Raw genomic sequence first — 27,411 nt, 5'->3', positions numbered from 1 at the left:
CAAATATATTGAATTTTTTAAAAAGAAAATTAATTGTTGGCTTAGAAAGCTAGTTTCGTAGGCCATTTTAGTGCTCATGGGCCATATAAGCTAACTGCCACGTAAGAGATATCCGAAAGCTTTTGGACATCAGAGCAACCAATGATGGGGCATGTTTCATCCACGTCTCCCGCTACCGTACTTTGTCGAGGATTCATACAAAATCGATACATATATTCGATAGCCTTAGCCTCAGCCTCGGCACGGAGGTGCGACGCCTCTGAACCACACATACAAACCCAGCACAGCAAAGCAGCGCAGAGGAATTCGAATAATTCAACTGTACATAGATATATGATATTTATGGACACGAAGCTCAGCATTTCCTACCTCGTGGCGCCTCTCTAAAATTCAAAGAAATCTTATCAATAAATTGATCGTCCTTTGGCCTCTCGGCGGTCCATGCTCTGCAAATAAAAAGGTGCGAAAATTCTGGGTTTTTTCTGGGGAGTTGCCACAAAAGGCACTCACAGTAGGTGTATTTCGAAAGCTAAGTACATTATTAAGTTTTCTCGTTGCAGAAACCCTATAATTCAAAGAAAAAAACTGCTTTTTTTTGACCCCACAGAGATACTGACGTAGGGGCTTAGGAAGGAACGAACATCACTGAATTATATGGACGGATGTTGAAAACTTGTTATTATCAATCATGGCTTCTCTTGCGTCTCTTGCAACTGTGGCAAGCGCGAGAGTGAACTCTAGTAGTTTTTTTGAGGGTTCACAACCTTTAATTGGTAGGGTAGTAGTCATTAATCGTTCGTTACTAAAGAATAATGGTAGTTTTAGTAGTTGTAAATATGTGGGAAGCTGTCATAGATGGACTACCATTCCCTTGCATAGTTGCTTGGCCACTACCACTACCCCTGGTTTACTAGAAGAGCAAGGAAAATCCTTTACCAAGGAGATTATTTTGAAAGGGAACAATGGAGCTGACGATGATGATGATGGTGATGATATTGTGTTAAAGCCTGCTCCCAAGCCTGAGCTAAGGATTGGTCCCAGGGTCGAATCCCGCCCAAAGGTTGAGAGCAGTAACTTAGTGGGAGTTCGTTGGGCTCCAAGAGTTGCCAGAGATGAAGCTTCCGTTTCTGTGGTTTCGAATGAGGATGGGGGAGGCGGAAATAATGTTAACGAGGCAGCCATAAAATCCATTGGGAAGGTCTTAGAAAACTCCGAGAAATCGCAGGTAGAGAACGAGGGTGCCTTAAATGGAAAAATTGGTAATACTAATAATAATGGCAAAGGAACCAGAACTGTAAAGAACGAGACAAATTGGAAACCTAAAACATTGAAGAGTGTTTGGAAGAAAGGAAGCCCGACCACATATGTACGAAAGACACCAACAGCAACAATGACTGAGATCCAGAAGAGAGAAGAAAGCTTAAGTGAAAAGAAAACTAAGAAAGAAGAGGGACCTGCACAAGACACTACTGCTTCGATTAGGACTCCTATGCAACCTCGCACTCCATTACGGCCTCAAACCCCAGTTAAAATCCAGCCAACACTTAAAGCAAAACCTGCAGCAATGAGTAAAGTTCCTACGAAAAAACAAGTTGTTCTCAAGGATGTAGGAGCTGCTCCAAGGCAAGTTATTCTTAAGGACGTAGGGGCTGCTCCAAGGCAGGCAACTGGCCAGAAACCTCTAGTCCAGGATGGTAATACATATTCAAAGACAACAAAGACGGATCCTATGGTTGCCAGTGCATCTGCAGCACCTTCAAAAGTGGGTAAAGCAGGGGCCTCTTCTAAGACTAAAGATTGGCGTAGGAAATCTGATAACACAGGGAGTTTAAAGAGGCGGTTGGCTTCATCCGAAGATGCAATAGTAGATGATGAAGTTAAGGAGCTAAATGTTCCTATTCCGGGCTTGTCCAATGCAAGAAAAAGTAGAAAATTTAGTAAAGCAAGCCGCAAGGCAGCACGAGCCCAGGCTGCCAGGGAGGCAGCTCCTGTGAAAGTAGAGATCCTGGAAGTTGGCAAGCAGGGAATGCCAGTACCAGAATTGGCTAGTAATTTGGCAGTCAATGAGGCAGAAATTGTCAGGACTCTCTTTTTGAAAGGAATTATGACTTCTGTTACACAGACCTTAGATGAAGACATTGTGAAGCTTATATGCAAGGAGTATGATGTAGAAGTCATAGAAGCTGACGCTGTTCGTGTGGATGACATGGCCAAAAAGAAAGAAATACTCGATGAGGAGGACTTAGATAGTTTGCAAGTTCGCCCTCCTGTTCTGACAATACTGGGCCATGTGGACCATGGAAAGGTACGCAGGTTGTTTCTCCTCAAAATGCATGTCCTACAAAGTTTTTGTAAGTAGTGCTACTGGGCTAAACTTTTCTGAAGGTCGATCCATAATTTAAGAATTGTTGGACCAGCAGTGAAACTGGTCATCAACCCTGGTTCTAATGTTTTTCAACCATATTGCTAAGGACTCTCTTAAGCATCTTCAGGAATAAATTACGACCAATGTTATGGGTGCAGTGGCTTCTATCACTTTGTTTATTTAATCTGATCTGTCTATTGGCTTTTTATGTTGGCAGACAACTCTGTTGGATTATATCAGGAAGACGAAGGTATACTGTTAGTCATATGAAGTAATCATTATTTCTGTTTACACGGTTGCATTTCAGCAGGTCTTAGAAATTGAATTATCTGAGTTGCATGAAAAAATGCGATATTTGTCCTAGGATTGAGATTCTTTAGAGATCATCTTTCTATAGAAAAGTTAATTGCTTGATTTTCTTTAGGTGGCTGCCTCTGAAGCTGGAGGTATTACACAAGGAATTGGAGCATATAGAGTGCTTGTGCCTGTGGATGACAAAGTTAAACCATGCGTTTTTCTTGATACACCTGGTCACGAGGTAATATTTCACAGGTCTTGCTGCAGAAGTAGGAAAACCTATAGACAACATGAAATCAGTCGCATCATTCTATGTTTTACTATTGGGGCCTGTAATAATCTGTAAGTAGTATCCGAAAATGATAGATACAGTTGAAAGTTTGGGCGTCAACTCATCTCCTTTGATTGATAGGCATTCAGTGCCATGAGAGCACGTGGAGCAAGAGTGACTGATATTGCCATCATAGTGGTTGCTGCGGATGATGGAGTTCGCCCTCAAACAAATGAAGCTATAGCCCATGCCAAGGCTGCCAATGTGCCAATTGTTATAGCAATCAATAAGGTCCATATAATTCTCCAATAGTTCTCTTTTTCAAGTCACGTTCAATAGTGCACAGCAAGTAAAATGAAGCTCCTGTTTTAAGTTGCAGGGATGATGACCATATCAATGTGAAGTTTTCTTGCTTCTGCAGATAGATAAGGAGGGAGCAAGCCCAGAACGAGTTATGCAAGAACTCTCTGCCCTTGGATTAATGCCGGAGGAATGGGGTGGTGATGTACCTATGATTCAAGTGTGTACTCCCTTTAGTTCCTTATAAGCTAGTAGGATATATGTTTTTTAATTCAAAACGTGTTTTTGAATCTAAGAAATGAATATTATTGTGCCAGGGCTGAATAGGAGGATGCCATTGTAAATTAGTCCACTTTGTCTTTTTTGTTGCAGAGCGATCTATTCGATAATTTGCAAATCATCTACTTAAATTTATGACACTGTAGATATAGCTGACATTCTTCTGCCTGTTTAAATCAGGTTAGTGCCCTAACTGGCCAAAATGTGGATGAACTGCTAGAGACTGTCATGCTGGTTGCAGAGGTATGCTTGGAATTTCTATGTTTTCATAGATTTCTTGAATACTCTGCCTGTCTGCACTTATGTTAAATTTAATTATTTATTCCATGTCTATTTATATTATCATTCACTTTCATTTGTGGCAGAGCTTAGATGCAGGTAAATATATTGGTTGGGTAATGAGGAAAATGTTGATAATATTTGCATTTTTTGGGGAATTGTTATAAATTATTGATCTTTCTCTAAATAGAAGAATAATAAATCAGTTTTGATTTGGTGCCATTGCAAGCTGTAGCTGCAATTATATGTGACTTTTCAATTTGTAACAAGTAGAAAATAAATGTAATATATAATATTGTACTCAGTGCTGTAATACAAATGAAGGCAGGGTGTTCAACGAGGATATATGTATACTGTCAGGAGAATGTTCAGATGTCTTTTTCCTGTTTTGGTTTGATATGGGTGCTTATATAGGTTGAATTTTATTGCAATATAGTTGCAAGAGTTGAAGGCCAATCCAGATCGAAATGCAAAAGGCACTGTCATTGAAGCACGCCTTCACAAGTCAAGAGGACCACTAGCCACTTTTCTTGTGCAGAATGGTACTCTCAAAAAGGGTGATGTGGTGGTGTGTGGTGAAGCATTTGGGAAGGTAATTGGTCTGGTTTTAGAAAATATTTCTGATTTAGGTACTTCCAATACCTTTTAGACCATTTTCAATGCTCTCTTGAAATGTGATTCATTTCTTCAGATTTATGTCTGACTTTGTCTTAAATGTACCTTATGAACAGGTACGGGCTTTGCTTGATGACAGTGGAGCCCGTCTTGAGGAAGCTGGGCCCTCCTTAGCTGTGCAGGTTTGCAATTGCTCTATAGTTTTTCTTTTTGTGTGCCCTTTTCTCTCTTCCTACAGAAGCTTACGACCTAATTTTTCTGCTTTCCGTTTAAAAAGGTTTCAAGACTGAAGTTGATATAATATGTTTTGCCAACTTAAAAGGAAGATTGTTTAATTCCCCAATTCTGGCATACTTTTCAATTTGCCAACGACATGTCTATCAGTTCTCTTAGTTGCTATCTAACAAAAAGTTCAAGCTCACACTACAATTTACTTTTTTCTTATAATGCCACTCTCACTGTTATCTTCATTGGCTTTGTTTTGTATTCAGTGTCTTGAGAATATGAAGAGGTCTATTGTGTGAGGAAATTTCATGGCAGCTATAGTCGATGTTCAATATTTTAAACTGCGTGTGTGTTTTATTTCTTGCTCCCCTAACAGTTAATTCCAATACGTAATTTTTATTTGACAATGTATTGTATTCCCAACTTTGGAGGAGCTGGGACAAGTTTTTATCTAAAGTTTAGGCAGCAATCATCTGTCATATATAGTAATAAAAAAACAGTACCCACTTTTGTACAAGGCTTCCCTTTGAATTTTCCGGTCAGAGTGCAATAAAATGAACAAAGTAAATTGTAGCATATGCAAGCTCATGTATTCAAGTTGCTATGAAGTTCATCCTAATGGTCTTGTGCCAGACTCCAGTTAATAATATGGGAGCTACAAATTCAACTATTAGCTGACTGTAGATAGTCAAAACTTAAAAGACAGCTGTAATCATCATCTGATGGACTGTGGATATAGTTTTTGGCTATGGGCGCTGTAATACCCTTCCTATGATGAAGAGCTCTAATGATATGGCAGGATGCATGTTGAGTATAGAGGCCCCTCCATTTGATATGTTGTAATCCATTTTGATGAATACAAGCAAGGAATAAGGGGTGACCTAGTCATCAGGTGGACTAGGTTGAGATATTTGTATAAATGGAGAAGAAGAGAGAAAGTAGATGTTATGTTTTGTGATTTTTGAGAACTTGTTATTGGAGATGCAGGGTAAGTGTTGAATAACTGTGATATTGAGCTAAGTTTGAGATAAGTACTCTATTATCCTTTAGGGTACAATCTTTACTCGACTGAGGTTCATAAAGTTCATGTTCATAATTGGGATGTTTTCTTGCTGATAATGAAATAGTACTGAATGGATGGTTAGCTAGTGATTTTTTACTGTTTATTGTGATGCATATTTTTTGGATATGATCAGTAATGCCATAAATGAATATTAGTAAATTCTGGTTGTTGGCAAGTCGAGGTTATTAGTTCCTCAAGTAGTACATTTATTGGGGATTTAGAGGCCCAAGGACCGTTGGTGAATTTAGTAGCCAACATTTGGGTGGCATTCGATCGAATTCACAAGGTCTTATTTTAGCAAGAATAATCCTGCCATGAGATATTGGGGACGAGCCATCCTGATTTTTGAAATTTGATAGAGTTTTGGGGCAATCCCATTGGAAAGAAGGAAGTGCGAAGGTTTTTATTGCACATAGGATAGGTTGTTGTGGAGTGGCTAATCTGTGAGCATAAAGTGTTGAGAAATCTAGGGCATCGAGATTTGACGATTTCTCTACTTTAGATAACCACTTGTGGATGCTTTTTACTTCATTAGATTATGATCTTTTCTTTAGTTAGATTATTAGTGTTGAGAAATCTAGGGCATTGAGATTTGGCGATTTCTCTACTTTAGATAACTGCTTGTGAATGCTTTTTACTTCATTAGATTACGATCTTCTCTTTAGTTAGATTATTATAGTGTTCTTCATCAAACAGTTATCAAAGCATAAACAATAACGAGACAAGAGACACAAAATATAGGCTATCAGCCAGGGCCAAAACCTCTCCCACTTGAGAGGAAAACCTGAACAAATTCTTCTTCTTATAGAGACTTCAATTGACGAATACCAAGACCAAGACCCTTGACCTATTTGCCACTCCAAGACCAAGCCACAAGACCTCTTAGTTTAACTCCTTTCTTCAATGGTCAAACTACTTGCTTCTCCTTCCTTCTCTGCTATCTTTCAGATCTCAGCTTCTTAGATTAGACCTGCTACCTTCAGTAGCCCTAATTGCAGCACGTGTAATGTATGATGTACCTTGTTATCACTTTGCTTGGAGGGGAGACTTCGTTACATACTTCGGCTTGATGTATTCAATGAATCTTCCCTTAATTCGGCTTCCCAAGTGACCCTACTAGCCTCGGCCCTTCTAGAACTCTTCTCAGCTTCTTCTTCAACAAATCCTGCCTTCCTTCCTCTCACAAATGACAAGAGACAGCCCTAAAAATGATCTGGAATAATTCAGATATCTTCCCTTCTTCTTTGCTGGTGAGGAGGCTTCCTTCTTGGGCTTCTCGCACTTCTTTCTTATTGCAGACCTTTTCCGAAAATCCTTCTCTGAAATTCTGCCTTCAAATGAAATCTGAACTGCCCTATTTATAGTTGTTGGAGCTTGTAATAAGCCAACTTGAAGAGGGTGAACCGACATGACTCTTTGTTGAAGATATTATTATTCTTCTTGAAGCCGACTTGAAGGAGAGGTCTTGTGCTTGTCTTGGAGGGCTTTCATACTTAATTTAATGACTCATACAAAATGTAACATGCCCAATGTGAGATTGACTTAATTTGACTTTTATGACTAGATGACAAAACCTAAAGGCTCACAATGGGAGCTATTACTAAAAATAAAATTCCTTGCTCATGAAACCCATGAGACAAGCATTACAATAATAATTTTATTTTTCTTCTTTTCATCAATTACATAAAATCACATTTACACATGTCATTATGAAGACCGAACCTAGTTACACTTTTCAACATAAAGGAGTTGGGTCTCTTGATTACAGAATGTAGATTCCAACACTAAACGAGCTAAAGATATAAGAGATTTTGCAGGGAATCATAAAACATTCCACCAAGAAGTTTGATTACCTTCATCTAGATGTGTATTTAGTAGTACCCTAATGAAGAGAGAAGGCAACAAGAAATTAGTTTCCAAGAGTGATGGACTGGAGTTGGAGATCACGATGACCACAAATCCAAGTCCAAAATTGAATTGAATCATTGAAAGACTGGATCAGAGTCCTTTGATGAGCCATCAGATGAATCTTATAGACATTGGAGGTGAAGACAGAAGAGGTGTAAGGAAAGATGCGATAGAAGAAGACATACAAATAGCTTGGAGGATGACATAGCAAGCAAGTCAATACTTCTTACTAGCATTTCCAAGGTATGATAGGATGACAAATGGAGATGGTCATCTATTTACCTTGGGAGCACTATGGTAGCAAGGGAGAATGATGCTCGAAGCAAATGGGAAGTGTTCAAGGCATCTCTAAGGGGTACAACCTTAACATGGTATCAAAAATTGGAAAAACAAAATCATTTAGGAAATAGCTTGAGGTCATGGAGAAATTCTAGGGTCATTTGAATCTCTTGATGACAAACATACAACATTTACATGGTTAAGAAGGATGAACAATGAAAGGGCGGTGGGGGACGTAGTCCATCATGACTTAAGAGTAAAATAGGTTGCTTGGTCAATTTAAATATGAGATACTAGAACTAGAAATGATAGAATGGTTCATATCGAGACTCGTGTCGAACATAAAGGCAAAATGTTTAGATAACCACACCTAAGAACTATCAAGAGGTAGTAAATGCAACAATATAATTCAAAGGTGGGCTTGACATCACCATGCAAGATAAGCAAAAGAAAATGAAGAATATGATCAAAAGTTCTAGAAGTAAGAAACTAGTATGAAGAAATCGACAAAGTAAAAAAGGCATGGAGCCAAGGCAAAAGAAGATGAGAGGCTTGAGCACAATGAAGGAAAATAGGATAGAAGATTTAGAAAGTCAAAGAAACTAATGCGATTCATTTTTTACGGGACCCAAAATACTTCCAATCACTACTAGAGAGATTTCCTTGATAAGCCTGTTACCCACCACTCGTGGGTAGCATGCATAGGAGAATTTTTTTCTCCTAGATGGTCCTCAGCCGGCAGCCAACAACCCCTAGATAGCTCGATGTGCCACTTTCTCCGCCCCCTGAGCTAGCCATGTGGTCCCTCGACCATCTGTTACGAATTTATGTTTGAAGGTGGGCCTCCCGACCTCAAAGGTATGACTTTTCATTGGTATATTTGAGTAATTTTCCTTACATGTCATGGGCACTTTTGGGCATGAATTGGTTGGGGTATTCGATGGAAAGAGTGGGTTAGGTTTGTATTCTTGTCTCCATTACCCGATTTCGTGGTTACCTTTGTATCCTAGTCCCGTGGGATCTCCTTTACTGACTATTTGGGTTTTGGGTTGGCACTACATGTGAAATCTTGATTTTGGTTGCATGGTCCCGCTTTACAATACCACCTAAGTCACTCCCATTCCACTCATTTTAACCCCATTCATCTATTTTCCCATCCAGGTCCACATGTGTCCATTGGGTCCACATAGGGAATCTTGATTTTGGTTGCATGGTCCCGCTTCCCAGTACCACCTAGTACATACTTAGGTATGGGCTTCCCTTATTATAGCTACCCTTGTACCTTGACATGTGGTTTGGATGATTCACTTGATCCCCATTCCATTCCATTATTATATCACTTGCCACCTACCACTTGAAGGATGTACCATGGACATGTCCCCCCTTTAAAGGTTGAAACCACCTAATAGGGTCCTTGGTTAACCCCCTACTGAGATTGGAGACACTTGTACATGCCAAAGCCCACTACGGAAGGGCATGCCTCCATGAAGTGCCCCATTGATCCCGTGACTTGTAAGCTTTATTACTTTATTATTTTGATGACTTCTTGTATTGGAGGGAAAGGGGACGCATTGGATCTTATGCAAGATTGCAGGTGGGTCTTCATTTGGGACTTGGTCTCCCTATACGGGGTCCTGGCCCTCTAGAGCGCCACATTAACACTTGTAGGGTAAGCGTTGAGAGCCATGGGCCTCCACCATAGCAGATATTACTTCATGGATCCCCAACAACACTCATCGATGGCTCGTGTTCCACCTTTAGGATGAGGATTGATGCACTTGGTTCACCATGCCCAGTTAGCCACACAGTTGCACCATACACATGGAAAATGTTCCAGGACGTCTTCTGTTGCAGAGGGAGGGATTATGTCATTACCCCACCCCTTATAGATGGTCTACAAGCATATTTGATCTATTTGGAGACCCATGAGGATGTCCTTGTGCCCCCACACCCACTTGGGAGCACCATAGGTTCTTGTTTGGAAAACAAAGGGCCAACCCCTTGTCCACTATGTTTGGAGTCAATTTCTACATCATGGCACCCTTTTGGACCTCATTAGGCCTCCTCAAAGGTCCAACAATTCACTTTGTTGATCATTCGACCCTCTTGAGAGGCTTATCTTTACATTATTGAGCTATTTGGTGGGATTGTCACCAAAAGTATTGTTATTATGCACATTATTTTATTTTAGGGGCTCAATTAGGCCAATTTAACTAAATCAAATTCATTAGAGAGTGTATAAATAGAAGTGAGATGATTCATTTTGATCATCATCACTTGGATTGGGTTATCTCCTCTTGTGAGAATTTCACTATCCTTCTTGGAGGACGAGTTTGGATGAATGGATGAATTTTGATGTTTGGATCTCTTTCATTTTGTCTTGGAGCTTCTCTATTGGCATATCTTGATGATTGGATATACTCTTTCTTACATGTAAGTGCTCTTTTAATGCTATTCTTGTTATTTACTTTTGTCACATGCATGTTGCTAGGATTTTCGCTATACTAGGCTGAAAATTTACTACTTTTCTTATGTGATATTGTGGGAATTTGATCTTTTATAGCGTTGCATCATGTCATGGGCCATGTATGAATGAGTGAATGTTCCTAGAGATAGTTTGTGTCAAAATTTATCTTGATAAGTCATCAAATATTGCAAATCGAAGTGTAAAGACCTTGAAGCTGCTTCTCTCATGCCCTAATGCCATGCGAAGTTGTTTTCAAGGCCTCCTTGACCAAGTGAATCTATTCCAAACTACAAATTCTCCTTGACTCCATCTCTCCCAAAGGACAAGGCACTAATCCTCCATTGGTGATCATTTTCAATGCTTATTCTTTTCACCTCCCTCTTTTCTAGGCCTAGCCTACATAGGTCACCTAGAGCATCAATTATCTTACAATCTAGCCACCCAAACACTTCAATTTTTGGTCCACAATTGCACTGAAGTTTTCTCTAGAGGCCCTCCAAATTTGAAGCAAATCCGACAATGGGATCTCAAGTTATAGCAAGCCCTAGCTCAAGGACCGTTTCTTGCCCTAGGTTTCCCTTGGCTAGTGACCTCATTTGGATCATTGCATTCTATTCCAAGAAGATTTGCCCATTGATCCTCTTCTCTTCCATAATTAGGTCAAGCCCCTCCTTGAGTGACCAATTCCACTTACTTGACCTAATTTTGGGTCCACTTGGTCTCATGTGGTCCCACAACTTATTGAAGCTAATTTCACAAAGACCACTTGAAAACCAAGTTTCCACAAGGATTTCTAGGACTAGGTATCTCCTTTACAAGTCTTATCCTTAAATCCGAGCCCTTAAAATCCCCTTGCTCCTTCCTAGAGAGCCTTACACCTTGCTTCTCAAGCAAGCAAACCATACAATTGAGTCTCTCTTGTGAATAGGCCTTATGAATCACTCCTTATTCTTTCATTGACTCACTCATTTAGTGATTCCCTTATACTGGGTCTCCTCCCATCGGTGAAAGTCCGTAAAGAGCAGGGAGCCTTATCTGAGGTGACAGTGGGCTATCGCTCCATTGTTTCCCTTGACCTAGCAGCTGCCCTTTTAGGATCTCGTCCTAGGACCCCTGCTAGTTTGAGCGGTAACATTTTGGCATCGTTGTCGGGGAAATGAAACGTGTGTTTTGTTCCCAGAGTATGACCTCTTGTTGGACTATTCTTATCTTGGGTAGCTAATCCTCAAAGAATATCGGTCCACGACTACTCGTCTTGAATGCCCTACCACGGTGTTTTGTTTTCTGCTCATCCATGAGACTATAGATGATCGCAGACTAAAACATCCTCATGTAGTGCTTCTTCCATCTTGTTCACTGCCTCCCTAGTCAGAATCTGTATAACCAATCAATTGAACATTATTCCTTCTATCATATTTCAGACAGTAGTTGATGGTTCCCCACAGATATCTTAGGATATGTTTTGTTGCTATCCAGTGATCATGCTTTGGCTCCACTTGGAATTGACTAAGTATATTTACTGCAAAACATATGTCCGGACGAGTATTCACCAAGTACATTAATGAGCCAATCAATTGTCTATATCTAGAAGGATCCACAGGGCTTGATTCAAAACTCCTTAGTCTTTTCAAGTTTGTGATCATTGGAGTGGTCATCTCTTTACAGTCCATCATGTTGAACTTCTTCAGAATCTCGATCACGTACTTTCCTTGACCTAAATAGACTTCATTAGGTTCCTGCTAGACTTCTAGTCCCAGATAGTAATGCATCAGCCCCAGATCCTTCATGTCAAATTCTACCGCCAATTGCTTCTTACATTCTTCAATTCGACCTTCTATACTTGTTAATAGAAGATCACATATAGAAGAATGATTACAAGTTCATTGTTTACAACCTTAATATAGAGGTTTGAGTCAGCAAAACTTTTTGTGAAGCCTAGTCTTTGTAGATATGCATCCATTCTAGCATACCATGCCCTTGGTGCTTGCTTGAGGCCATATAATGCTTTCTTTAATCTGCAAACATATGCCTTCCTATCTTCATCTATTGTGCCATTCAGAAACATAGTCTTGACATCCATTTGGTGGATGTTCCATCCCATCGATGCTGCCAAAGAGACTAATGATCGAATTGTTGTGTATCTTGTTGTTGGAGCAAAAGTTTCTTCATAGTTGATGCCTTCAAGTTGAGAGAACCCTCTTGCCACAAATCTTGCTTTATACTTGTCTATGCTTCCATCGACTGCATGCTTGATCTTATAGATCCACTTGGAAGTAACTACAAATTTGTCTTCAGGCCTCGGTATGATCTCCCATACTCCATTCTTCATTATAGATTGATATTCTTCATTCATGGCATCTTTCCATTCTTGATGTTCTATAGCCTCTTCGAAAGTGGATGGTTCTGCTTCTATTAATTTTGTCATGTATGCAGCATACCCAGAGTATCTCTTGGGTCTTTTACTTTCTCTAAATGATCCTTGAGCTGCTCCATGACCTTCTGCATCAAGTAGTGTAGACTTCAACCAATTAGGTCTTTTCCTTGTTTCTTGAGTGACCACAGGTTGAATAGGTTCACTAGGTCCTTCTTCATCATGGTGAGATCCTTCTTCCTTGTCAACTTCTTCCTCAAACATAGGAAGTTCTTTGTCATCAGAATCTATAGAAATTTCTTTTGATTTCTTGAATGCTATGCTTTCATCAAATATGACATCACGACTAACTTCAATGTGATGTCCATCTTTCATATAGATTCTATAGGCTTTCGATGAGTTACTATACCCAACAAATATACCTTTCACACCGGAAGGATCCAACTTCTTTCTTTTGTCTTTTGGTATATGAATGTACACAAGACATCCAAAGATTTAGAGATGATTGACGGATGGCTTCTTCCCAGTGAACACTTCTTCTGGAGTTTTGTTGTCTAGAGATCTGTGAGGACATTGATTTTGTATGTAGACTGTTGTCTTAGTTGCCTCACCCCATAGAAACTTCGGTAGATCTTGATCATGTATCATTGCTTTTACACTTTCTTCAATGGACCTGTTCTTTCTTTCTGCAACTCCATTTTGTTTGGGATTGTATGGAACTATTAGCTCCCTCTTAATCCCAGATTCCTTACAGAATGCTATGATCTCCTTGGATGTATATTCTCCTCCATTATCAGATCTTAGTATTTTGATCCTTCTTTCTGTAAGGTTCTCCACTTCAACTTTGAATTCTTGAAATTTAGTGAATACTTCATCCTTGGTTTTCATTAAGTAAACCCAGGTCTTTCTTGAGTGATCATCTATGAATGTGACATAATAAAGATGTCCTCCAAGTGATTTTGGAGTCATAGGGCCACATACATCAGAGTGAATGAGATCCAAGATTTCTTTCAACCGTGAAGCACTACTTCCAAATGGTTTCTTGGTATTTTTGCCTAATGCACATCCTTTGTAGACACCTTCATGATCCTCCTTTAGACTTGGTATTCCATCTACTATAGAATTTAGGGTTGGAAGAATTTTGAAATGTAGATGACCAAACCTTCTATGCCAAAGTTCACATGGACTAATCTCAGTGTGAACTAGGGCATGATTTACAGGAGATATTAATCTGTAGAGTCTTCCTTCTCAGATACCAATTACTTTAGCTTTTTCTATGCTTGAGTATTTTTCCCAAACAACTACTTTTCCATCAATGAATGCTACTCTATCTCCTTTATCTTCTAAGCTTGAAATAGAAAGTAGATTTTTGTGCAAACCTGGAACAAACAAAATGTTGTTGAGGTGGATGTTGCTTCCATCTTCTAGCTTTATGGATGATGATCCAATGCCTTTCACAGGATAGCTCTTGTTGTCTCCAAGTTCCACAAAGTATGCGGATTTTCCTTTTGATAAGGTCTTCAATTGGTGAGAGTGACTAGTCATGTGCCTTGATGCACCGCTATCAATTACCCAGATGTCTTCGTCTTGAAATGTTCCAGAGAGAGCAGAGAAGAGTCCTTCATCTTTTTCTATGATTGATTCCTTCTTTGAAGAGAATATGAGACTCCATACCTCTTTGATGCTTTTCTTGAGATGGCTTGCAATCCTTTTGATGACCTTCTTCATTGTAGAGGAGATCTTCATGATGCCCTTAGATAACCAAAGCTTTGATACCATGTTGAGAATTCAGTAGGGCAATATATATGTTAATTCTCTTTGCTTGATAACTGCTTGTGTTAGCTTTTTACTTATTAGCTTTGATCTTTGTTAGTTCAATATGAAAAACATCAAACAACTACCAAAACAGTAAAATCAATGACACAATATGTAGGCTCCAAGCCAGGGCCAAAACCCCTCCTCTTGAGGGGAAAACCCGTAAAATCTCTTCTTATCTTTTAGATATTTCAATCGACGAATACCATGACCAAGACTTAAACAAGTACCTTCCAAGACCAAGTATTCCTCAACCTCTTGTTGTAATATCTTCGAACTCCTCAGTAAATCCGAAATTCTGCCCCAGCAACTGCTGAAACCGCTACTGCTTCACTAGGAGACTTTGATCTCCCCCTTGCTGCTTTTCCCTTGACCTTGCTTGCCATGATTTGACAAAGTGTCTAGGCACCGCGACAACGCTCAGAGTAAGGGCTGTCACTCTAATCCTTACTCACTCTGTTTAGACTCTCCTAGTCAAGGGGGGGGTAGTCCCTAGGGGTAAATGAATGAAGGAAACCTGTGGAATACAGGCTCTAGGAGACTTAAGGCTGAATAGCTTAGTGAAAATGAGACAAGTTCTGATTAAATAAGATGAATAAGACACAACCACGAGATAGAAATGATTTTCTAGACCAGTGCCTTAGATGTTCAATTAACCACGAACCTACTTGAAGAAACACAATCAAGCTATTCAGAAGAAACATTGATCTTAACATGCAAAATAGTATAGCAATTAAATTTCGAAAGATCTAAATACCATGAAGAACCGTGAAATTCACATGCTAAGCAATTCACAATCCGAGAATTTAAATGATTTTTCTTTAATGACTCATATCTAGAAAAATTTATCGTTCTCCTATAGTTAATCTTTAGAGGCGATTTAAAAGATTATTAGGTGTGTTTGACTATAGAGAAATGAAAATATCAATACCACATAATTTTCCTTTTAACACAAAAAGACACCAAAAATGAACTTTAGATTAACAATTTAATTATTCTTTAGGCAAATTTAATGTGTTAAGCTTATGAAGCGAATTTAATGTGGTAAACGATCAATTAAATTTTTTAATGTGACAAATGTAAAAAATCAAAAAGACTAAATGAATTAAATTTTTAATGGGCCAAAGGCCACATAATTTTTTTTTTTTTAAATGTGAAAGCGCAAAAGTCCTCTTTTGCTTTAAATCTCTAGAAATGTGAAAGTCACATATTTTTTTTTTTTACTTTTTAGAATTTTAATGTTTTTTTTTTTAAATTTTAAAGTGAAATAAAAAAATCATAAGTAAAAGAACAAAATCAAAATGTGAGACAAATAAGAAAAATTGAATTTCTAAAATAATCAAATGTCACAAAGATTAAGATCAAAAGGATTTTTAGTTCTTTCTAAGTTTTTGTAGAAAATCAAACATAAAATAAAAATTTGAAACAAGCAAACTAAAAAATAAATAAATGAAACCTAATTTTTTTTGAATTTGCTAGAATTAAAACCCTAACAAGCCAAAACACAAGAAAGAAAACAAAAAAGGAATTCAAATGTTATTGTTTTTGTTTACTTGCAAGTTTGGACTATGGCGACAAAGAGGAGCTTGAGCGAGGGAGAGGAGGCAGTATGCAGGTCGATGAGGAAGGGATGATGGCAGCGTTTTAGAGGAAGGAAATATGGCAGTGAGATGAAAGGAGAAGGGCGCACAAAAATTGAAGGCCACAGGCAGAGGGAGACTGACGACAGTGAAGGAGAACTGAGGGTCGTGGACAACTGTGGTAAAGGGTTGCAGGTCGATGGAGGAAAAGGAGGATGCGTGGAGGAGAGATGGCAGCGTTGGATACTCGAGGAAGAAGAGCAATGACATGGGTTCTTTGTAGGTGGAATAGAGGGGAAAAAGGGAGAAAACAACAAAGAGCAGTGAAGGGATGGCATCGCAGAAGAAGGATAGCGTGAAGGGTTCATGCAACAAAGAAGAGAGGATGCTGCTGACAAGCGGAGGGAAAGATGCAGGTTTGAAGAGCAGCCGAGGCATAATAAGGGAGGAGCAATGGAGGAATAAGAGGTTTTCTAAAAAAAATTCAAAATTTGCAACAGATCAAAACCCCAGGCAACAGAGAAATGGTAGCCCAGAAAACTAATTTTTTTTTCAGAAAATTTTGATTAAAATGTTGAATCCTTTTGCTTTAGATTTATCCTTGAAACCCTTATAAAAATTTCCAGATCTAAGAATTTTTAAACTCTCTCGACTATAATTTTTTTCTAAAAAAATGTCCCTGCAAAACAATATTGAGGCCAGATCTTACCCTCGAGGGCATAGATCTGGCTTCAAACATGAATTCTCCTTCAGATCTGTACTTGTAATGACAAAAATGAAACACCCAAAAGCGAAATATACAATGATGAATTAAAAAAATCCCAAAACCTAAGTTAAATTACAATAATTAGCTAGATCTATCATTATGCTGCACAAAAATTAAAAGATTTTTTAAATTTTAAAGGAGGTGCTAACTCGAAACCCTTCGTGTATCATCAACAAAAAACTTATGACAAGCCCGGGATTAATTTAGCTGGGCTCTTCAAAAAATACGGATTGGGAGTTGGCTGGTCCAACTGAAAACTTCCCCTAACGCCCGGGGATCTAAAATCAAGATTTCCCTCAAAACTCAATCCAGCCATAAAATTCAGACAAATAGAGATACCTGCCTATTAAATTCAAAATTTAGATTATTATTCAAACCCCAATGACTGAGCAAGATACCTGTACTCAAATCACTATTCAAAAGCTATCATCAATGGCTTTAGAAAAAATTATGCATGAAAATAAAACATTTTACAGTATTCCCATGAAGAGTAACACCAACAGAATAACCCTTTTTTTATTATCCAGAAAAAGATTCCACGAGCTTCTTGCTAAGCACATGACTCAAAGATCGGATAGATCAACTAATCAACTAAAAAATGACTTTTTATTTAAAGATAATTCCTCCAATGGCTAGTTCGAATGATCCTCATCAAAGCAATCTCGATCGTTGAGGAAGATTAAAATTTCTTTTAATATCATCCGTCGAAATATTTAAATATTTGGGGAAATTTGAAATTTTTAATTAAATGCATTTTAATTAACTCAAATAATTTTTTTGAGTTAATTTCCCCAAAAATTTGATTTTGACTTGATCCCCAGGGTTCAAAGGTTTAAAATTTAGAAAAGTAATTAATTTACTTTAGTCCCGGGACCTTTTAAAATTTGACTTTTTAGGACCGACGAATTTTGCCTTTGGAGAATATAAATTTATCTAGGACTTAGAATTAATTAAATTTCTGGGTTAGGATTTTAATTAATTTTTGGCCAGAAAATTTAATTAATTAACCTATGCGGGGATAAATTATTTTTCCAACCGTTCAAACACTTTACATCATGATTTTCATATTTTTTACATCATAAGGGGGAAAACCCATTTGCAATAGACCCTCACAGACCACCCATTTCTGCGACACAAATATAAACCAGTAGACAAAGTAATTTGTAATAAAATAATCTAACCAAATAGTTAGGATTATTCCCAAATTACTTTTACATAGATTCGATCTAGAACATTAAGACTCGCCTAAGATCTTAACGACAAAATCCATTCAAGCTTTGGGGTAAGACTGGAGGGGAAACTTTGCTGACCATTCGAGAATGGATTGGTGAGACAAAAAACCTCTCAGAATGGAGATCGTCACTAGAAATGTAAGTTTACCTAGGTTGTTACATACATGACATGGTTTTGCTGAGATTATTTACATCATATACATGCAAAATGGGTTTACATTATAACATGATGATCAGGTTGATGATGATAACTGGGTGGCATAGACAAATCGATCAGGCGATATCCCTTTTGCAAAAAAGGGGGTGTATTGCTATGGGGGCATTGACACAGAGTGGTCAACATCTGGCTCTACTTGGGGACACGTCGCTGCACCAGGGGAATGTGAGAACCCAGAATCTGCATCCACACAACACAAAAGATAACATAAGTAACGTCCATCCAAAAATCATTATATAATATTAAGCACATGAAAGATATAAGCTGTTCATTTATTAACTATTCTAGTAACATGAAAAACATAAATCTGACATAACTACAAAATGAAATGCTGAAATAAAATGGTGTAGGGTTAGGAATACAATACAAAGGATGCCCCGTGGCATCAAATGCGTTCAATGTCGTGCACGCTGAGCATTTCCCTGCTTTCGGGCAAATCTGTAGGCTTCTTTTCAGATGTGCCATGCCCAATCCTACATATCGTAGGACTATGTGTTATCCGAAAATCGATTTGTTTTTGGCCATCAGATGTATCAAACCTCTTCCTTCTTCTCTTTCGCTTTGTACGTTTGCTTTCGTTAGGATTTGATGTTGATGATGATGTGATCGGTGCACAACTTCCTTCTTGATCCGAAAAACGCTCATATGGAAAATTTGGAATGTTCAAGACTTCTTTGACTTGCGCTTCTTTATTTTCATGAACCTGATTTGTTATGACTGGTGGATCAATCATGTAAGCATCAACCTGATCAATTTCCATTTTATCCGAGTCACCTTCAATTAGCCACTTTTCAATGGAACAAATGACCTCCTCATAGTAAGATGGAGCTTGCTGCAGCAGACAGGGAGGCTTATGATCTGTTGACATTTCCTTGTTTCTTTCATCCTCTGACCCATGTTGAAATTCATGTACCTGTATCTTATTCTAAAGAATGATTTTTTCAAATATTATGGCATCCATTTGGATAGAGTGTTTAACCTTCATAGCACTGACTTCCTGGGCATGTTTTTCCTCCATGGTCAATAACTTATTCTGAAGACATATCTGACCAACTTCCATATCTTTTATTATTTTGTCATTATTTGCTTTTATGGTCATCAAGCAATTTTGCATAGAGCTCATTTCTCTATCATGATTAGCTTTCATGGTTTCCATTTCCTTAGCATGTTTTGCTCTCATGACAAGTAAACAGTTTTGCATGGAAGTCCTTTCTTTGTCATGATGTGCTTCCATGGCCTCTATCCTATTTTGAAGATTGATCTAGTTAACTTCCATGTTTTGAATCATTTGTGTATAATTTAGTTGTATGTCCTTAATCGTCTGAGGATGTTCATGATCTTTTATAGACAATTGATATTCCTTACCAACAACATTTATTTGATTGCTCGCATCTGCCATTCTACTATCTATGATTCTTTTGACAACATGGCAAGTAGCCTCTGCATGAAGAGCATTACAGGCCCTACAATAAGGCAAAGCCTCATCCACAAGATTGGTAAACTCAAGCGGATTTGTTGGTCTCTGCTCATTAGATGGGTCTTTCTTCTGCCAAACATTATTATTTCGATTATTATTATTTCTAGGTTGGAAACTTTGTGCTTGAGATCTTTCCATTTGGACCAACCTACCCTGCATGATACTCATTTCCTTAGCATGGTTAGATATTAACTTTGTTGATTAAGCTCCATGCTTTCAAGTTTCTACATCAGTATCTGCATAGGGTCATCATTAGATTCACTGGATTCTTTTGACTTACTTAGACCCTTATCAAAAACTGAAATTTCAATCTTCCCAGATGCTTTCTTATCCTTTTCAATTTCCTCGTCTAAAACCTGGGCAACCTTATAATTATTAGTTTTAGCTCGCCTCAACTCATAAGAAGTATCAACATCAAAGGCATCAACATAAAAATCCAAAAGAGACCTGGCAGGAGGTCAATAATCTTGAGGTAATTCTTTAATAATACCATTATACCTCTTATTAAATTCCTCTACGGTTTCATTTTCTTTCTTCTCTATGATGCTAATAGCTTTAACCAAATGTCTTTCTTTTCTTTTGTCTCCATACTTGTCCTTAAAGGCATTAATGATTGATTGCAATGAATTAAACAAATGATCAAGCTTTTTTTGTAAACCAATCGAGAGCATCTTCCTCTAAGGAAAGAACAAAGAGGCTCATTTTCACATTTTCATGATTATAGTCAGCACCTCTAGCATATTTACCCAACCAAGAGCTAAAAGCTTTTAGATGAGCCATAACACTAATTGCATTATTTCCTTGGAAAGAAGGCAACTTGTCAAGGCCATTGTTAGGAAGGTCATTTGGATAACCTTGAATGTTAACAAAGTTATAAGGAGTGAACAAGTCCATGATGTCTTGCTCAAAGGGAAAAGAAGGGCCAAATGGATGCTAGAAAGAGAGAGATCCTTGCCCAAGAAAATCAAGAGATCCACAAGAAGCGAGCTTTTAGCAGAAAATTCTTGAAAAAAATGAAAGAAGTGGAGTCGCCACTTGAACATGAATTTAGCTCCAAGATCCAAAAGGCAAAAACCGAAAGGTTAGTCGGGCAGAAGCAATTGGATGTTAGGGAGGGCTTCTTGTCTGAGAAATAATGGATGAATAAGTGGAGTCGCCACTCAAACAAGAAACTAACCGAAATGTCCAGGTGCTAAAGGTGCAAATAGAGAAGATTAAAGGATTAGTGAGAGGAAAAAGATAGGGTGATGAAGGATGAAGAAATATAATGGCGCCAGAAAATGTGGCGTTTATGGGAGAAGAAATGAGGAAAGATTGAGAAGATAAAGATGTTTAAGACGAATGTCGCAAAGCCAAGGTCCAATAAATTGGTCCGTGACAACGATGCCAAAAATGTTGTCGCACAAAGTGTCTAAGCATCGCGACAACGTTCAGAGTAAGGGCTGTCACTCTAATCCTTACTCCATTTAGACTCTCTCCTAGACAAGTTAAGGGGGGTAGTCCCTAGGGGTAAATGAATGAAGGAAACCTGTGGAATACAGTCTCTAGGAGACTTAAGGCTGAATAGCTTAATGAAAATGAAACAAGTTCTGATTAACTGAGATGAATAAGACGTAACCACAAGATGTAAATGTTTTTTTAGACCAGTGCCTTAGATGTTCAATTAACCACGAATATACTTGAAGAAACACAATCAAGTTATTCAGAAGAAACAATGATCTTAACATGCAAAATAATATAGCAATTAAATTCCGAAAGATCTAAATACCATGAAGAACGATGACATTCACATGCTAAGCATTTCACAATCCTATAATTTAAATGATTTTTCTTGAATGACTCATATCTAGAAAAAAATTATCTTTCTCCTATAGTCAATCTTTAGAGGCGATTTAATAGATTATTAGGCGTGTTTGACTATAGAGAAATGAAAATATCAATACCACATAATTTTCCTTTTAAATTTTACTTTTAACACAAAAAGACACCAAGAAGGAACTTTAAATTAACAATTTAATTATTCCTTAGGCAAATTTAATGTGTTAAGCTTATGAAGCAAATTTAATGTGGTTGATTTAAATCTCTAGGAATATCTTTTTTTTTTTTCTCTGCGTAATTCTAATCTATTATATTAACAAAGAGGTGGTAAATATACAACATGACCGTAGTCAAGCACTCTGCTCCTGCGGGAGGCAGTTCTATCCAGCGTATACATATTTGAAAAATGTCTGATATTGTTTCCCATGCAGGGGAATAATCTTTGGAGCCTAAGACAAGTCAAAAACTCAAAAAGAAAAGACCAGGGGAGAATGAACACAGAGACACAAGACAGTGACAAAAACACATGACCATTCCGCCTTACATCCTTGCCCTGTGGACAGGGGCATTCTGCAAAAAGAGAAGCATGGTTGACCTTCCTATTCATCAATGGGCTCTTCAGTAATTCGACACCAGCCCATATCAGGTGGTTCCTCTAATTGTGTCACATTCTGGGCATCAGTACCTAGATCTACCATCATCGGCTCCCGCGCGCTGCTTCTTTGCTCCTTAATTCCCTGCTGAGGCATGTTCTCTGAAGCTAACTGAAAAGATGAAGAGGGGTCCTGCATAGCCCTCGAATTTTCCTCTTGCATCCTTAAGTCTACTGCTAAACCTTCCTCCTGAAACACCACAGTGAAATAGGCTGTAATCCTGGGCCTAATGAGAGCGCTGTCGAAGGTGAAAATGGCAGAGCCTGTGGCAGGAATCGGACCAGGTCGAGAGTCAGAGGCTCGAGACCTTCCTCTTTTGTTGCGAGAAGAAAGCCCTCTTCTTGGAGGATGGTTCAAATCGCTGGAGGATGAGTCCGTGGGGGCTCTTCTCGCCTGCCCTTGGCGATTGCCTGCTCTCGGTCTCAGACGAGGCATCCTGCCAATGATCGCAGTCCAACTCCAGAGAATTTCCTGTGGGGTGTTTGCTTGGATGCGGCGATGCCTCCCAATTGAGCCTCCTATGCCTAGAGTGAACACTTTCTTTGGGTTTTCCAAGTCCCTGCGTCTATGCTTAAACCAAAAACAAACACAGAAATTAGAAGCCGAGAGAAAAGACCAGTAGAGCCGACTAGCAATACCTGAGCGATACTCGGGGAGGGGAGCGACCAGCCTTGCAGCTAGGACCAAGATAATCAACACCCAAGTCCAATTCCCTGAGCTCTCTCTGAGATTCTTATCGCGCGCAGAGGAGTGCCGGCAGAGCCGCAGTGCTAACAGATTTACCATCCCCCTCGTCCTGCCTCCAGTTTTAAGATTGCAAGCTTTGTCTTGGGAGTTGTCTCCCATTACTGCTCCCTTAATGGTATGATCCCTCCGCTGCACGCTGATGCGTGTGAACCTTAATTCTCCCACTATGAACCTGACGTTCCAGCCGAACCAGCAAGATAACGTACCCTGAGCGATGGTCATGCAGGTGTGCCACGCGCTATGCTGTGTTGCCCATCCACTTATCATGTGCAGGTTAGGCAGGTGGCAATCCGCCTCGCCCAACCACTGTCTAATCACATTAATTCTCATCTCCAGCACCCGCATCGGGGGAGCAACTTCCTTTTGGATCTGAAGTTTGCATTCCTGTGCATGATCATGGTGTTGGATTATGTCCAGCGTCTCGGTGGTGAGAGTGTGCTTGGAATTCACTCCCAGGTTGGCTAAGAGGTCCGCTACCTGATTTCCTTCTCGTTTTACATGAGTGAAGATGATAGCTCTATTATTGTGAAGCCATTGTTCTAAGGCCTCCAATCTAGCTTCGAGTCTCCAGCTCTTGGCAATTTTCCTGGCATGAGTCCCATTGAGAATTTGCTTGGCCATGTTGATGAGGACGAGGGAGTCGCCTTCAACTTCCAGGGGTTGAAAGTTGTGGATTCTTGAGAGGAGGAGTCCTTGCCATAGTCCCTCCAGTTCAACTGAGTTATTGGTGTCCCATCCTATGTTGCCATGGTAGATGAGGAGGGGCGAACCTGCATGATTTCTGAATATTCCTCCATATCCAGCATTTCCAGGATTGCCTTTTGATGCACCATCAAAGTTGAGCTTGATAGTTTGCTTTGGTGGTGGATTCCAGGTATCCTTTTTTGCTTTGCTGCTTCCTGTGAGGGCTTGGGGAGGGTTTTCTTGTTGGAGTAGTAAGTTCCAATTTGCCCAAATGGCCTTCTCATTAGCCAAAGTAGGAAAATCATCTGGCAGCCAAGTGCGAAGCGCTAAAGTTTCCTTAAGGTTCAAGCAAAAGTTGCTCCAGATGGTCTCTGTGGGGGTTGTTTGATCTTTGAATATACGCTTGTTCCTCTCCTTCCGAATGCACCAAGTGAGGAGCCTTGGTATTAATCTCCACAGGTGATTGAGTACTTCACTTTTGTATGGACTCCGATGCCATTGGCGAATTGAATCGATGATGTCTTCCGATACTCTGCATTTTCTTTGGCAACGAAAACTAGCCTTTTCCCACATTTGGTTTGCCAGGGGACAGGAGTCCAGAAGGTGCTGAAGAGTTTCCTCCTGCGCTCTGCAATTAACACATATTGATGGCCCATGGTAATTTCTGTGCCTGAGTTTGTCCCATGTCAATATTCTTCCATGCCCTACCAACCATAGGAAAAGTGATACTTTAGGCCAATTGCCAGCTGACCAAATTCTCCCCCATATAGGATCTAGCGGCGAAGTGGGTGCACTGATGATCTTGTGGGCTTCTGCAGTGGTGAAAGTTCCTTTTGACCGATAGCCCCAACGTAAGATGTCTTTATCCTCAGAGTATCTCACTTGGCGCCTTTGGAGTTCCTCTCCCAGTTCCTTAATTGTCCTTTGATCAGCGCTATTGATAATCCATTCGCTCTGCTTCCATTTCCTGTATCCTTGATCATTTTCCTGAGTCCAGTGGTGCCATACTTCCTCTTGATGTAGCTCATCATCTGAGTGGCCTGGGTTTTGACTGAGGAGACTGCTGAGTTTTGGCAATTGGTTCCAGGCATCCATCCAAAAACGTGCAGTCCTGCCATTTCGAACTTCCCAAAAACTATGTTGTTGAATCATTTGATAGTGTTGTTTGGCTGCGTTCCAAATGAGAGAGCCTTTTGCATTGGGCGTTAGTCTAATGAGCTCCTCCTGTGGCCTGTTGTTGGCGTATTTAGCTGTCTAGATGGCCGCCCATGGTTTGGTGGGGATGGTTAGCCATTGCCACCAGATCTTTGCGCACATTATAGCATTATTGTGACTGGGGTCTCTCAGGCCAATGCCTCCTTGCTCTTTAGGCTTGCATACAGAGATCCATTTAACCAAAGCCCATTTGTGGTTTGTACCCATCGCTCCCCATAGAAAGTTGCGCTGCATATTTCTAATTCTTTTTATTACCCATTTAGGGGCTGCAAGGATAGAGAAAAGGTAAAGCGACATTGCCTGTAGAACAGCCTTGATTAGAACGAGTCTGCTAGCGATATTCAGAGATCTATGGGTCCAAGAGTTGAGCCGGAGGTCAATTTTCTCCAGAAGCATGCGCCAAGAGGAATGCTTGATGGTGGAATCAATGAGAGGGGCACCAAGGTACTTGGAAGGGAGGGAATCAATGGAGAAGCCCAGAATACGAGCGATGGCTCTTTGTACGACAGGAGGGGTATGAAAGAAAAAGATATGAGATTTGGAGTTATTGATGCTGGTTCCTGAGGCCTCGGAGAAATCATTCAGCAGGGATTTGAACATAGAAGCTTCTTGGACAGAGGGGTACTCGAACAGCATGTTGTCGTCGACAAACTGCTGATGGGTAAGAGCAGGAGAGTTGTGGATGGAAAGACCTTTGATCTGCTGGGCAAGGCGAGCTTGAGTAATGTGGCGTCCTAATCCTTCAGCCATAAGAACAAAAAGGAAGGGCGACAGAGGATCGCCCTGCCGGATACCTCGAGAGGGTCTGAAGGGGCGGGAAGGGATGCCATTGACAAGAATGGAGAAGAAAGTCGAGGATATGAGGCTATGAATCCATCGAACCCATAAAGGAGAGAAGCCAAAAGCTAACAACATTTTTTGTATGTACATCCAATTTAACTTATCAAAAGCTTTTGACAGGTCCAACTTGAGTATCATACCTGCTTGCTTGGTGTGCTTGAGAGAGTGTATAACTTCGTGCGAGAGGATGATGCCATCCAGGATCTGTCGTCCTTCCACGTAGCTAGATTGTTCCGGAGAGATGAGCAGGGGCAGTAGCGGTTTTAATCTGTTGGCTATGACCTTTGAAATCACCTTATAGATTACATTGCATAGAGCAATTGGGCGAAACTTGTCTGGGGTGATGCTGCCTTCTTCCTTTGGAATGAGCGCGATAAAAGTAGAATTGAGAGAGGGTAGAAGCCAGTGCAAGGTGCGCGACTCCTCTACAACTTGCCAGACTTCATCTCTGATTAAATCCCAGAAGGCATGGAAGAAGGTGGTTGTGAATCCATCCGGGCCAGGGGCTTTTCCTTCCTTGAGCTGATGCATTGTAGTGTCCACTTCCTGTTGTTGAACTGGGCGAAGAAGGAGCTTGTTGTGATCTTCGGTGATGAGTTTTGGCACATTTCGAGTGATTTTCTCAATGGCCGGCCTTCTGTCTTTTTGGGGCTCTTGGTGAACCTGCCGAAAATGCCTTATGAATTCCTGCTCAATCGCATCATGCTCTTCTACTCTTTCCCCCCCTGCTTCTGAATGAAAGGGATAGAGTTATGCATTCTTCGCTGAACAGTTGTTCTGTGGAAGAACTTGGTATTTCTCTCCCCTTCCTTCAGCCATCTTATCCTTGATTTTTGCTTCCATAGTATTTCCTCCTGCTTTCTCCTCTCCTCTAATTGGTGATGAATGCGTTTCTCCTGTTCCAGAGTTTCTTCATTGTGCCCTTCTATGATTATTCTCTGTTGGAGCTATTCCATTTCCCTATTTAGATTCTGTTGCGCCTGAAAAATGTTTCCAAAGGTTTCTTGATTCCAGAGCTTGATATGAGTTTTGAGATACTTTAGTTTTTGTTGAAACTGATACATTTTGGAACCTTCGGGTGGCTGATACATGTTCTAGGTGTTTCTGATGAAGTCTTTGAATGCGGGATGAGTGAGCCAGAACGCCTCGAAGTGGAATGGTCTCTTATTAGCATTACCCGGTCTTTGCCATTGAAGGGCGATGGGCCAGTGGTCCGAGCCTGCATACGGGAGAATTGCTGCTGTTATGTCCCCTCCTAAATGGACTGCGTTGTCAGTTAGAAGGAATTGGTCTAACTTGGAGGCAATTTGATGCCTTCCAATCCTTCGATTGCTCCATGTGTGCGTACCATTGCAAAACTGGGTATCAATAAGGGCGTTGTTTTGAATGAACTCCTTGAAGTGCTCATTTTCCTGCTCCAATCTTGTTCGACCTCCTTTCTTTTCCTCTAATTTAGTTATCATATTAAAGTCTCCAATAATCCACAGGGGGTGGAATCTGTGTAGACTCAATGCTTCTATCGTGTCCACTAAAGCCATTTTACTGCCCGCTTCCTGAGGGAAGTAGACATTCGTTAGATGCCCATGAATGTTGGTGCCTAGAATGTGAAAGCTTACCTGGATGATGTGGTGGGATGCGTGTATATCTG

General features: G+C 39.9%; 1 protein-coding gene across 1 annotated transcript in view; it reads left to right on the top strand.

Annotated features, from left to right (window-relative positions):
- Positions 1-222: 222 nt before the first annotated feature.
- FUG1 (Translation initiation factor 2, small GTP-binding protein) overlaps positions 223-27,411 on the top strand; it is a 57,676-nt gene continuing 30,487 nt past the window's right edge. The window contains exons 1-8 of the mRNA XM_089404447.1: positions 223-2,305; positions 2,583-2,615; positions 2,790-2,903; positions 3,075-3,224; positions 3,355-3,453; positions 3,693-3,755; positions 4,228-4,383; positions 4,523-4,588. Coding sequence (XP_089260573.1) covers positions 689-2,305; positions 2,583-2,615; positions 2,790-2,903; positions 3,075-3,224; positions 3,355-3,453; positions 3,693-3,755; positions 4,228-4,383; positions 4,523-4,588 — 2,298 coding nt within the window. The 5' untranslated portion in view covers positions 223-688. The remainder of the gene's footprint in view (positions 2,306-2,582; positions 2,616-2,789; positions 2,904-3,074; positions 3,225-3,354; positions 3,454-3,692; positions 3,756-4,227; positions 4,384-4,522; positions 4,589-27,411) is intronic.

Source organism: Pinus tabuliformis, chromosome 2_2, assembly GCF_031772625.1.
Source record: "Pinus tabuliformis cultivar Carrire ecotype Pingquan chromosome 2_2, CPIR1, whole genome shotgun sequence".
Lineage (NCBI taxonomy): Eukaryota > Viridiplantae > Streptophyta > Pinopsida > Pinales > Pinaceae > Pinus > Pinus tabuliformis.
Note: the sequence above shows the minus strand (reverse complement) of the source record. Positions and strands in the feature narration are given on the sequence as shown.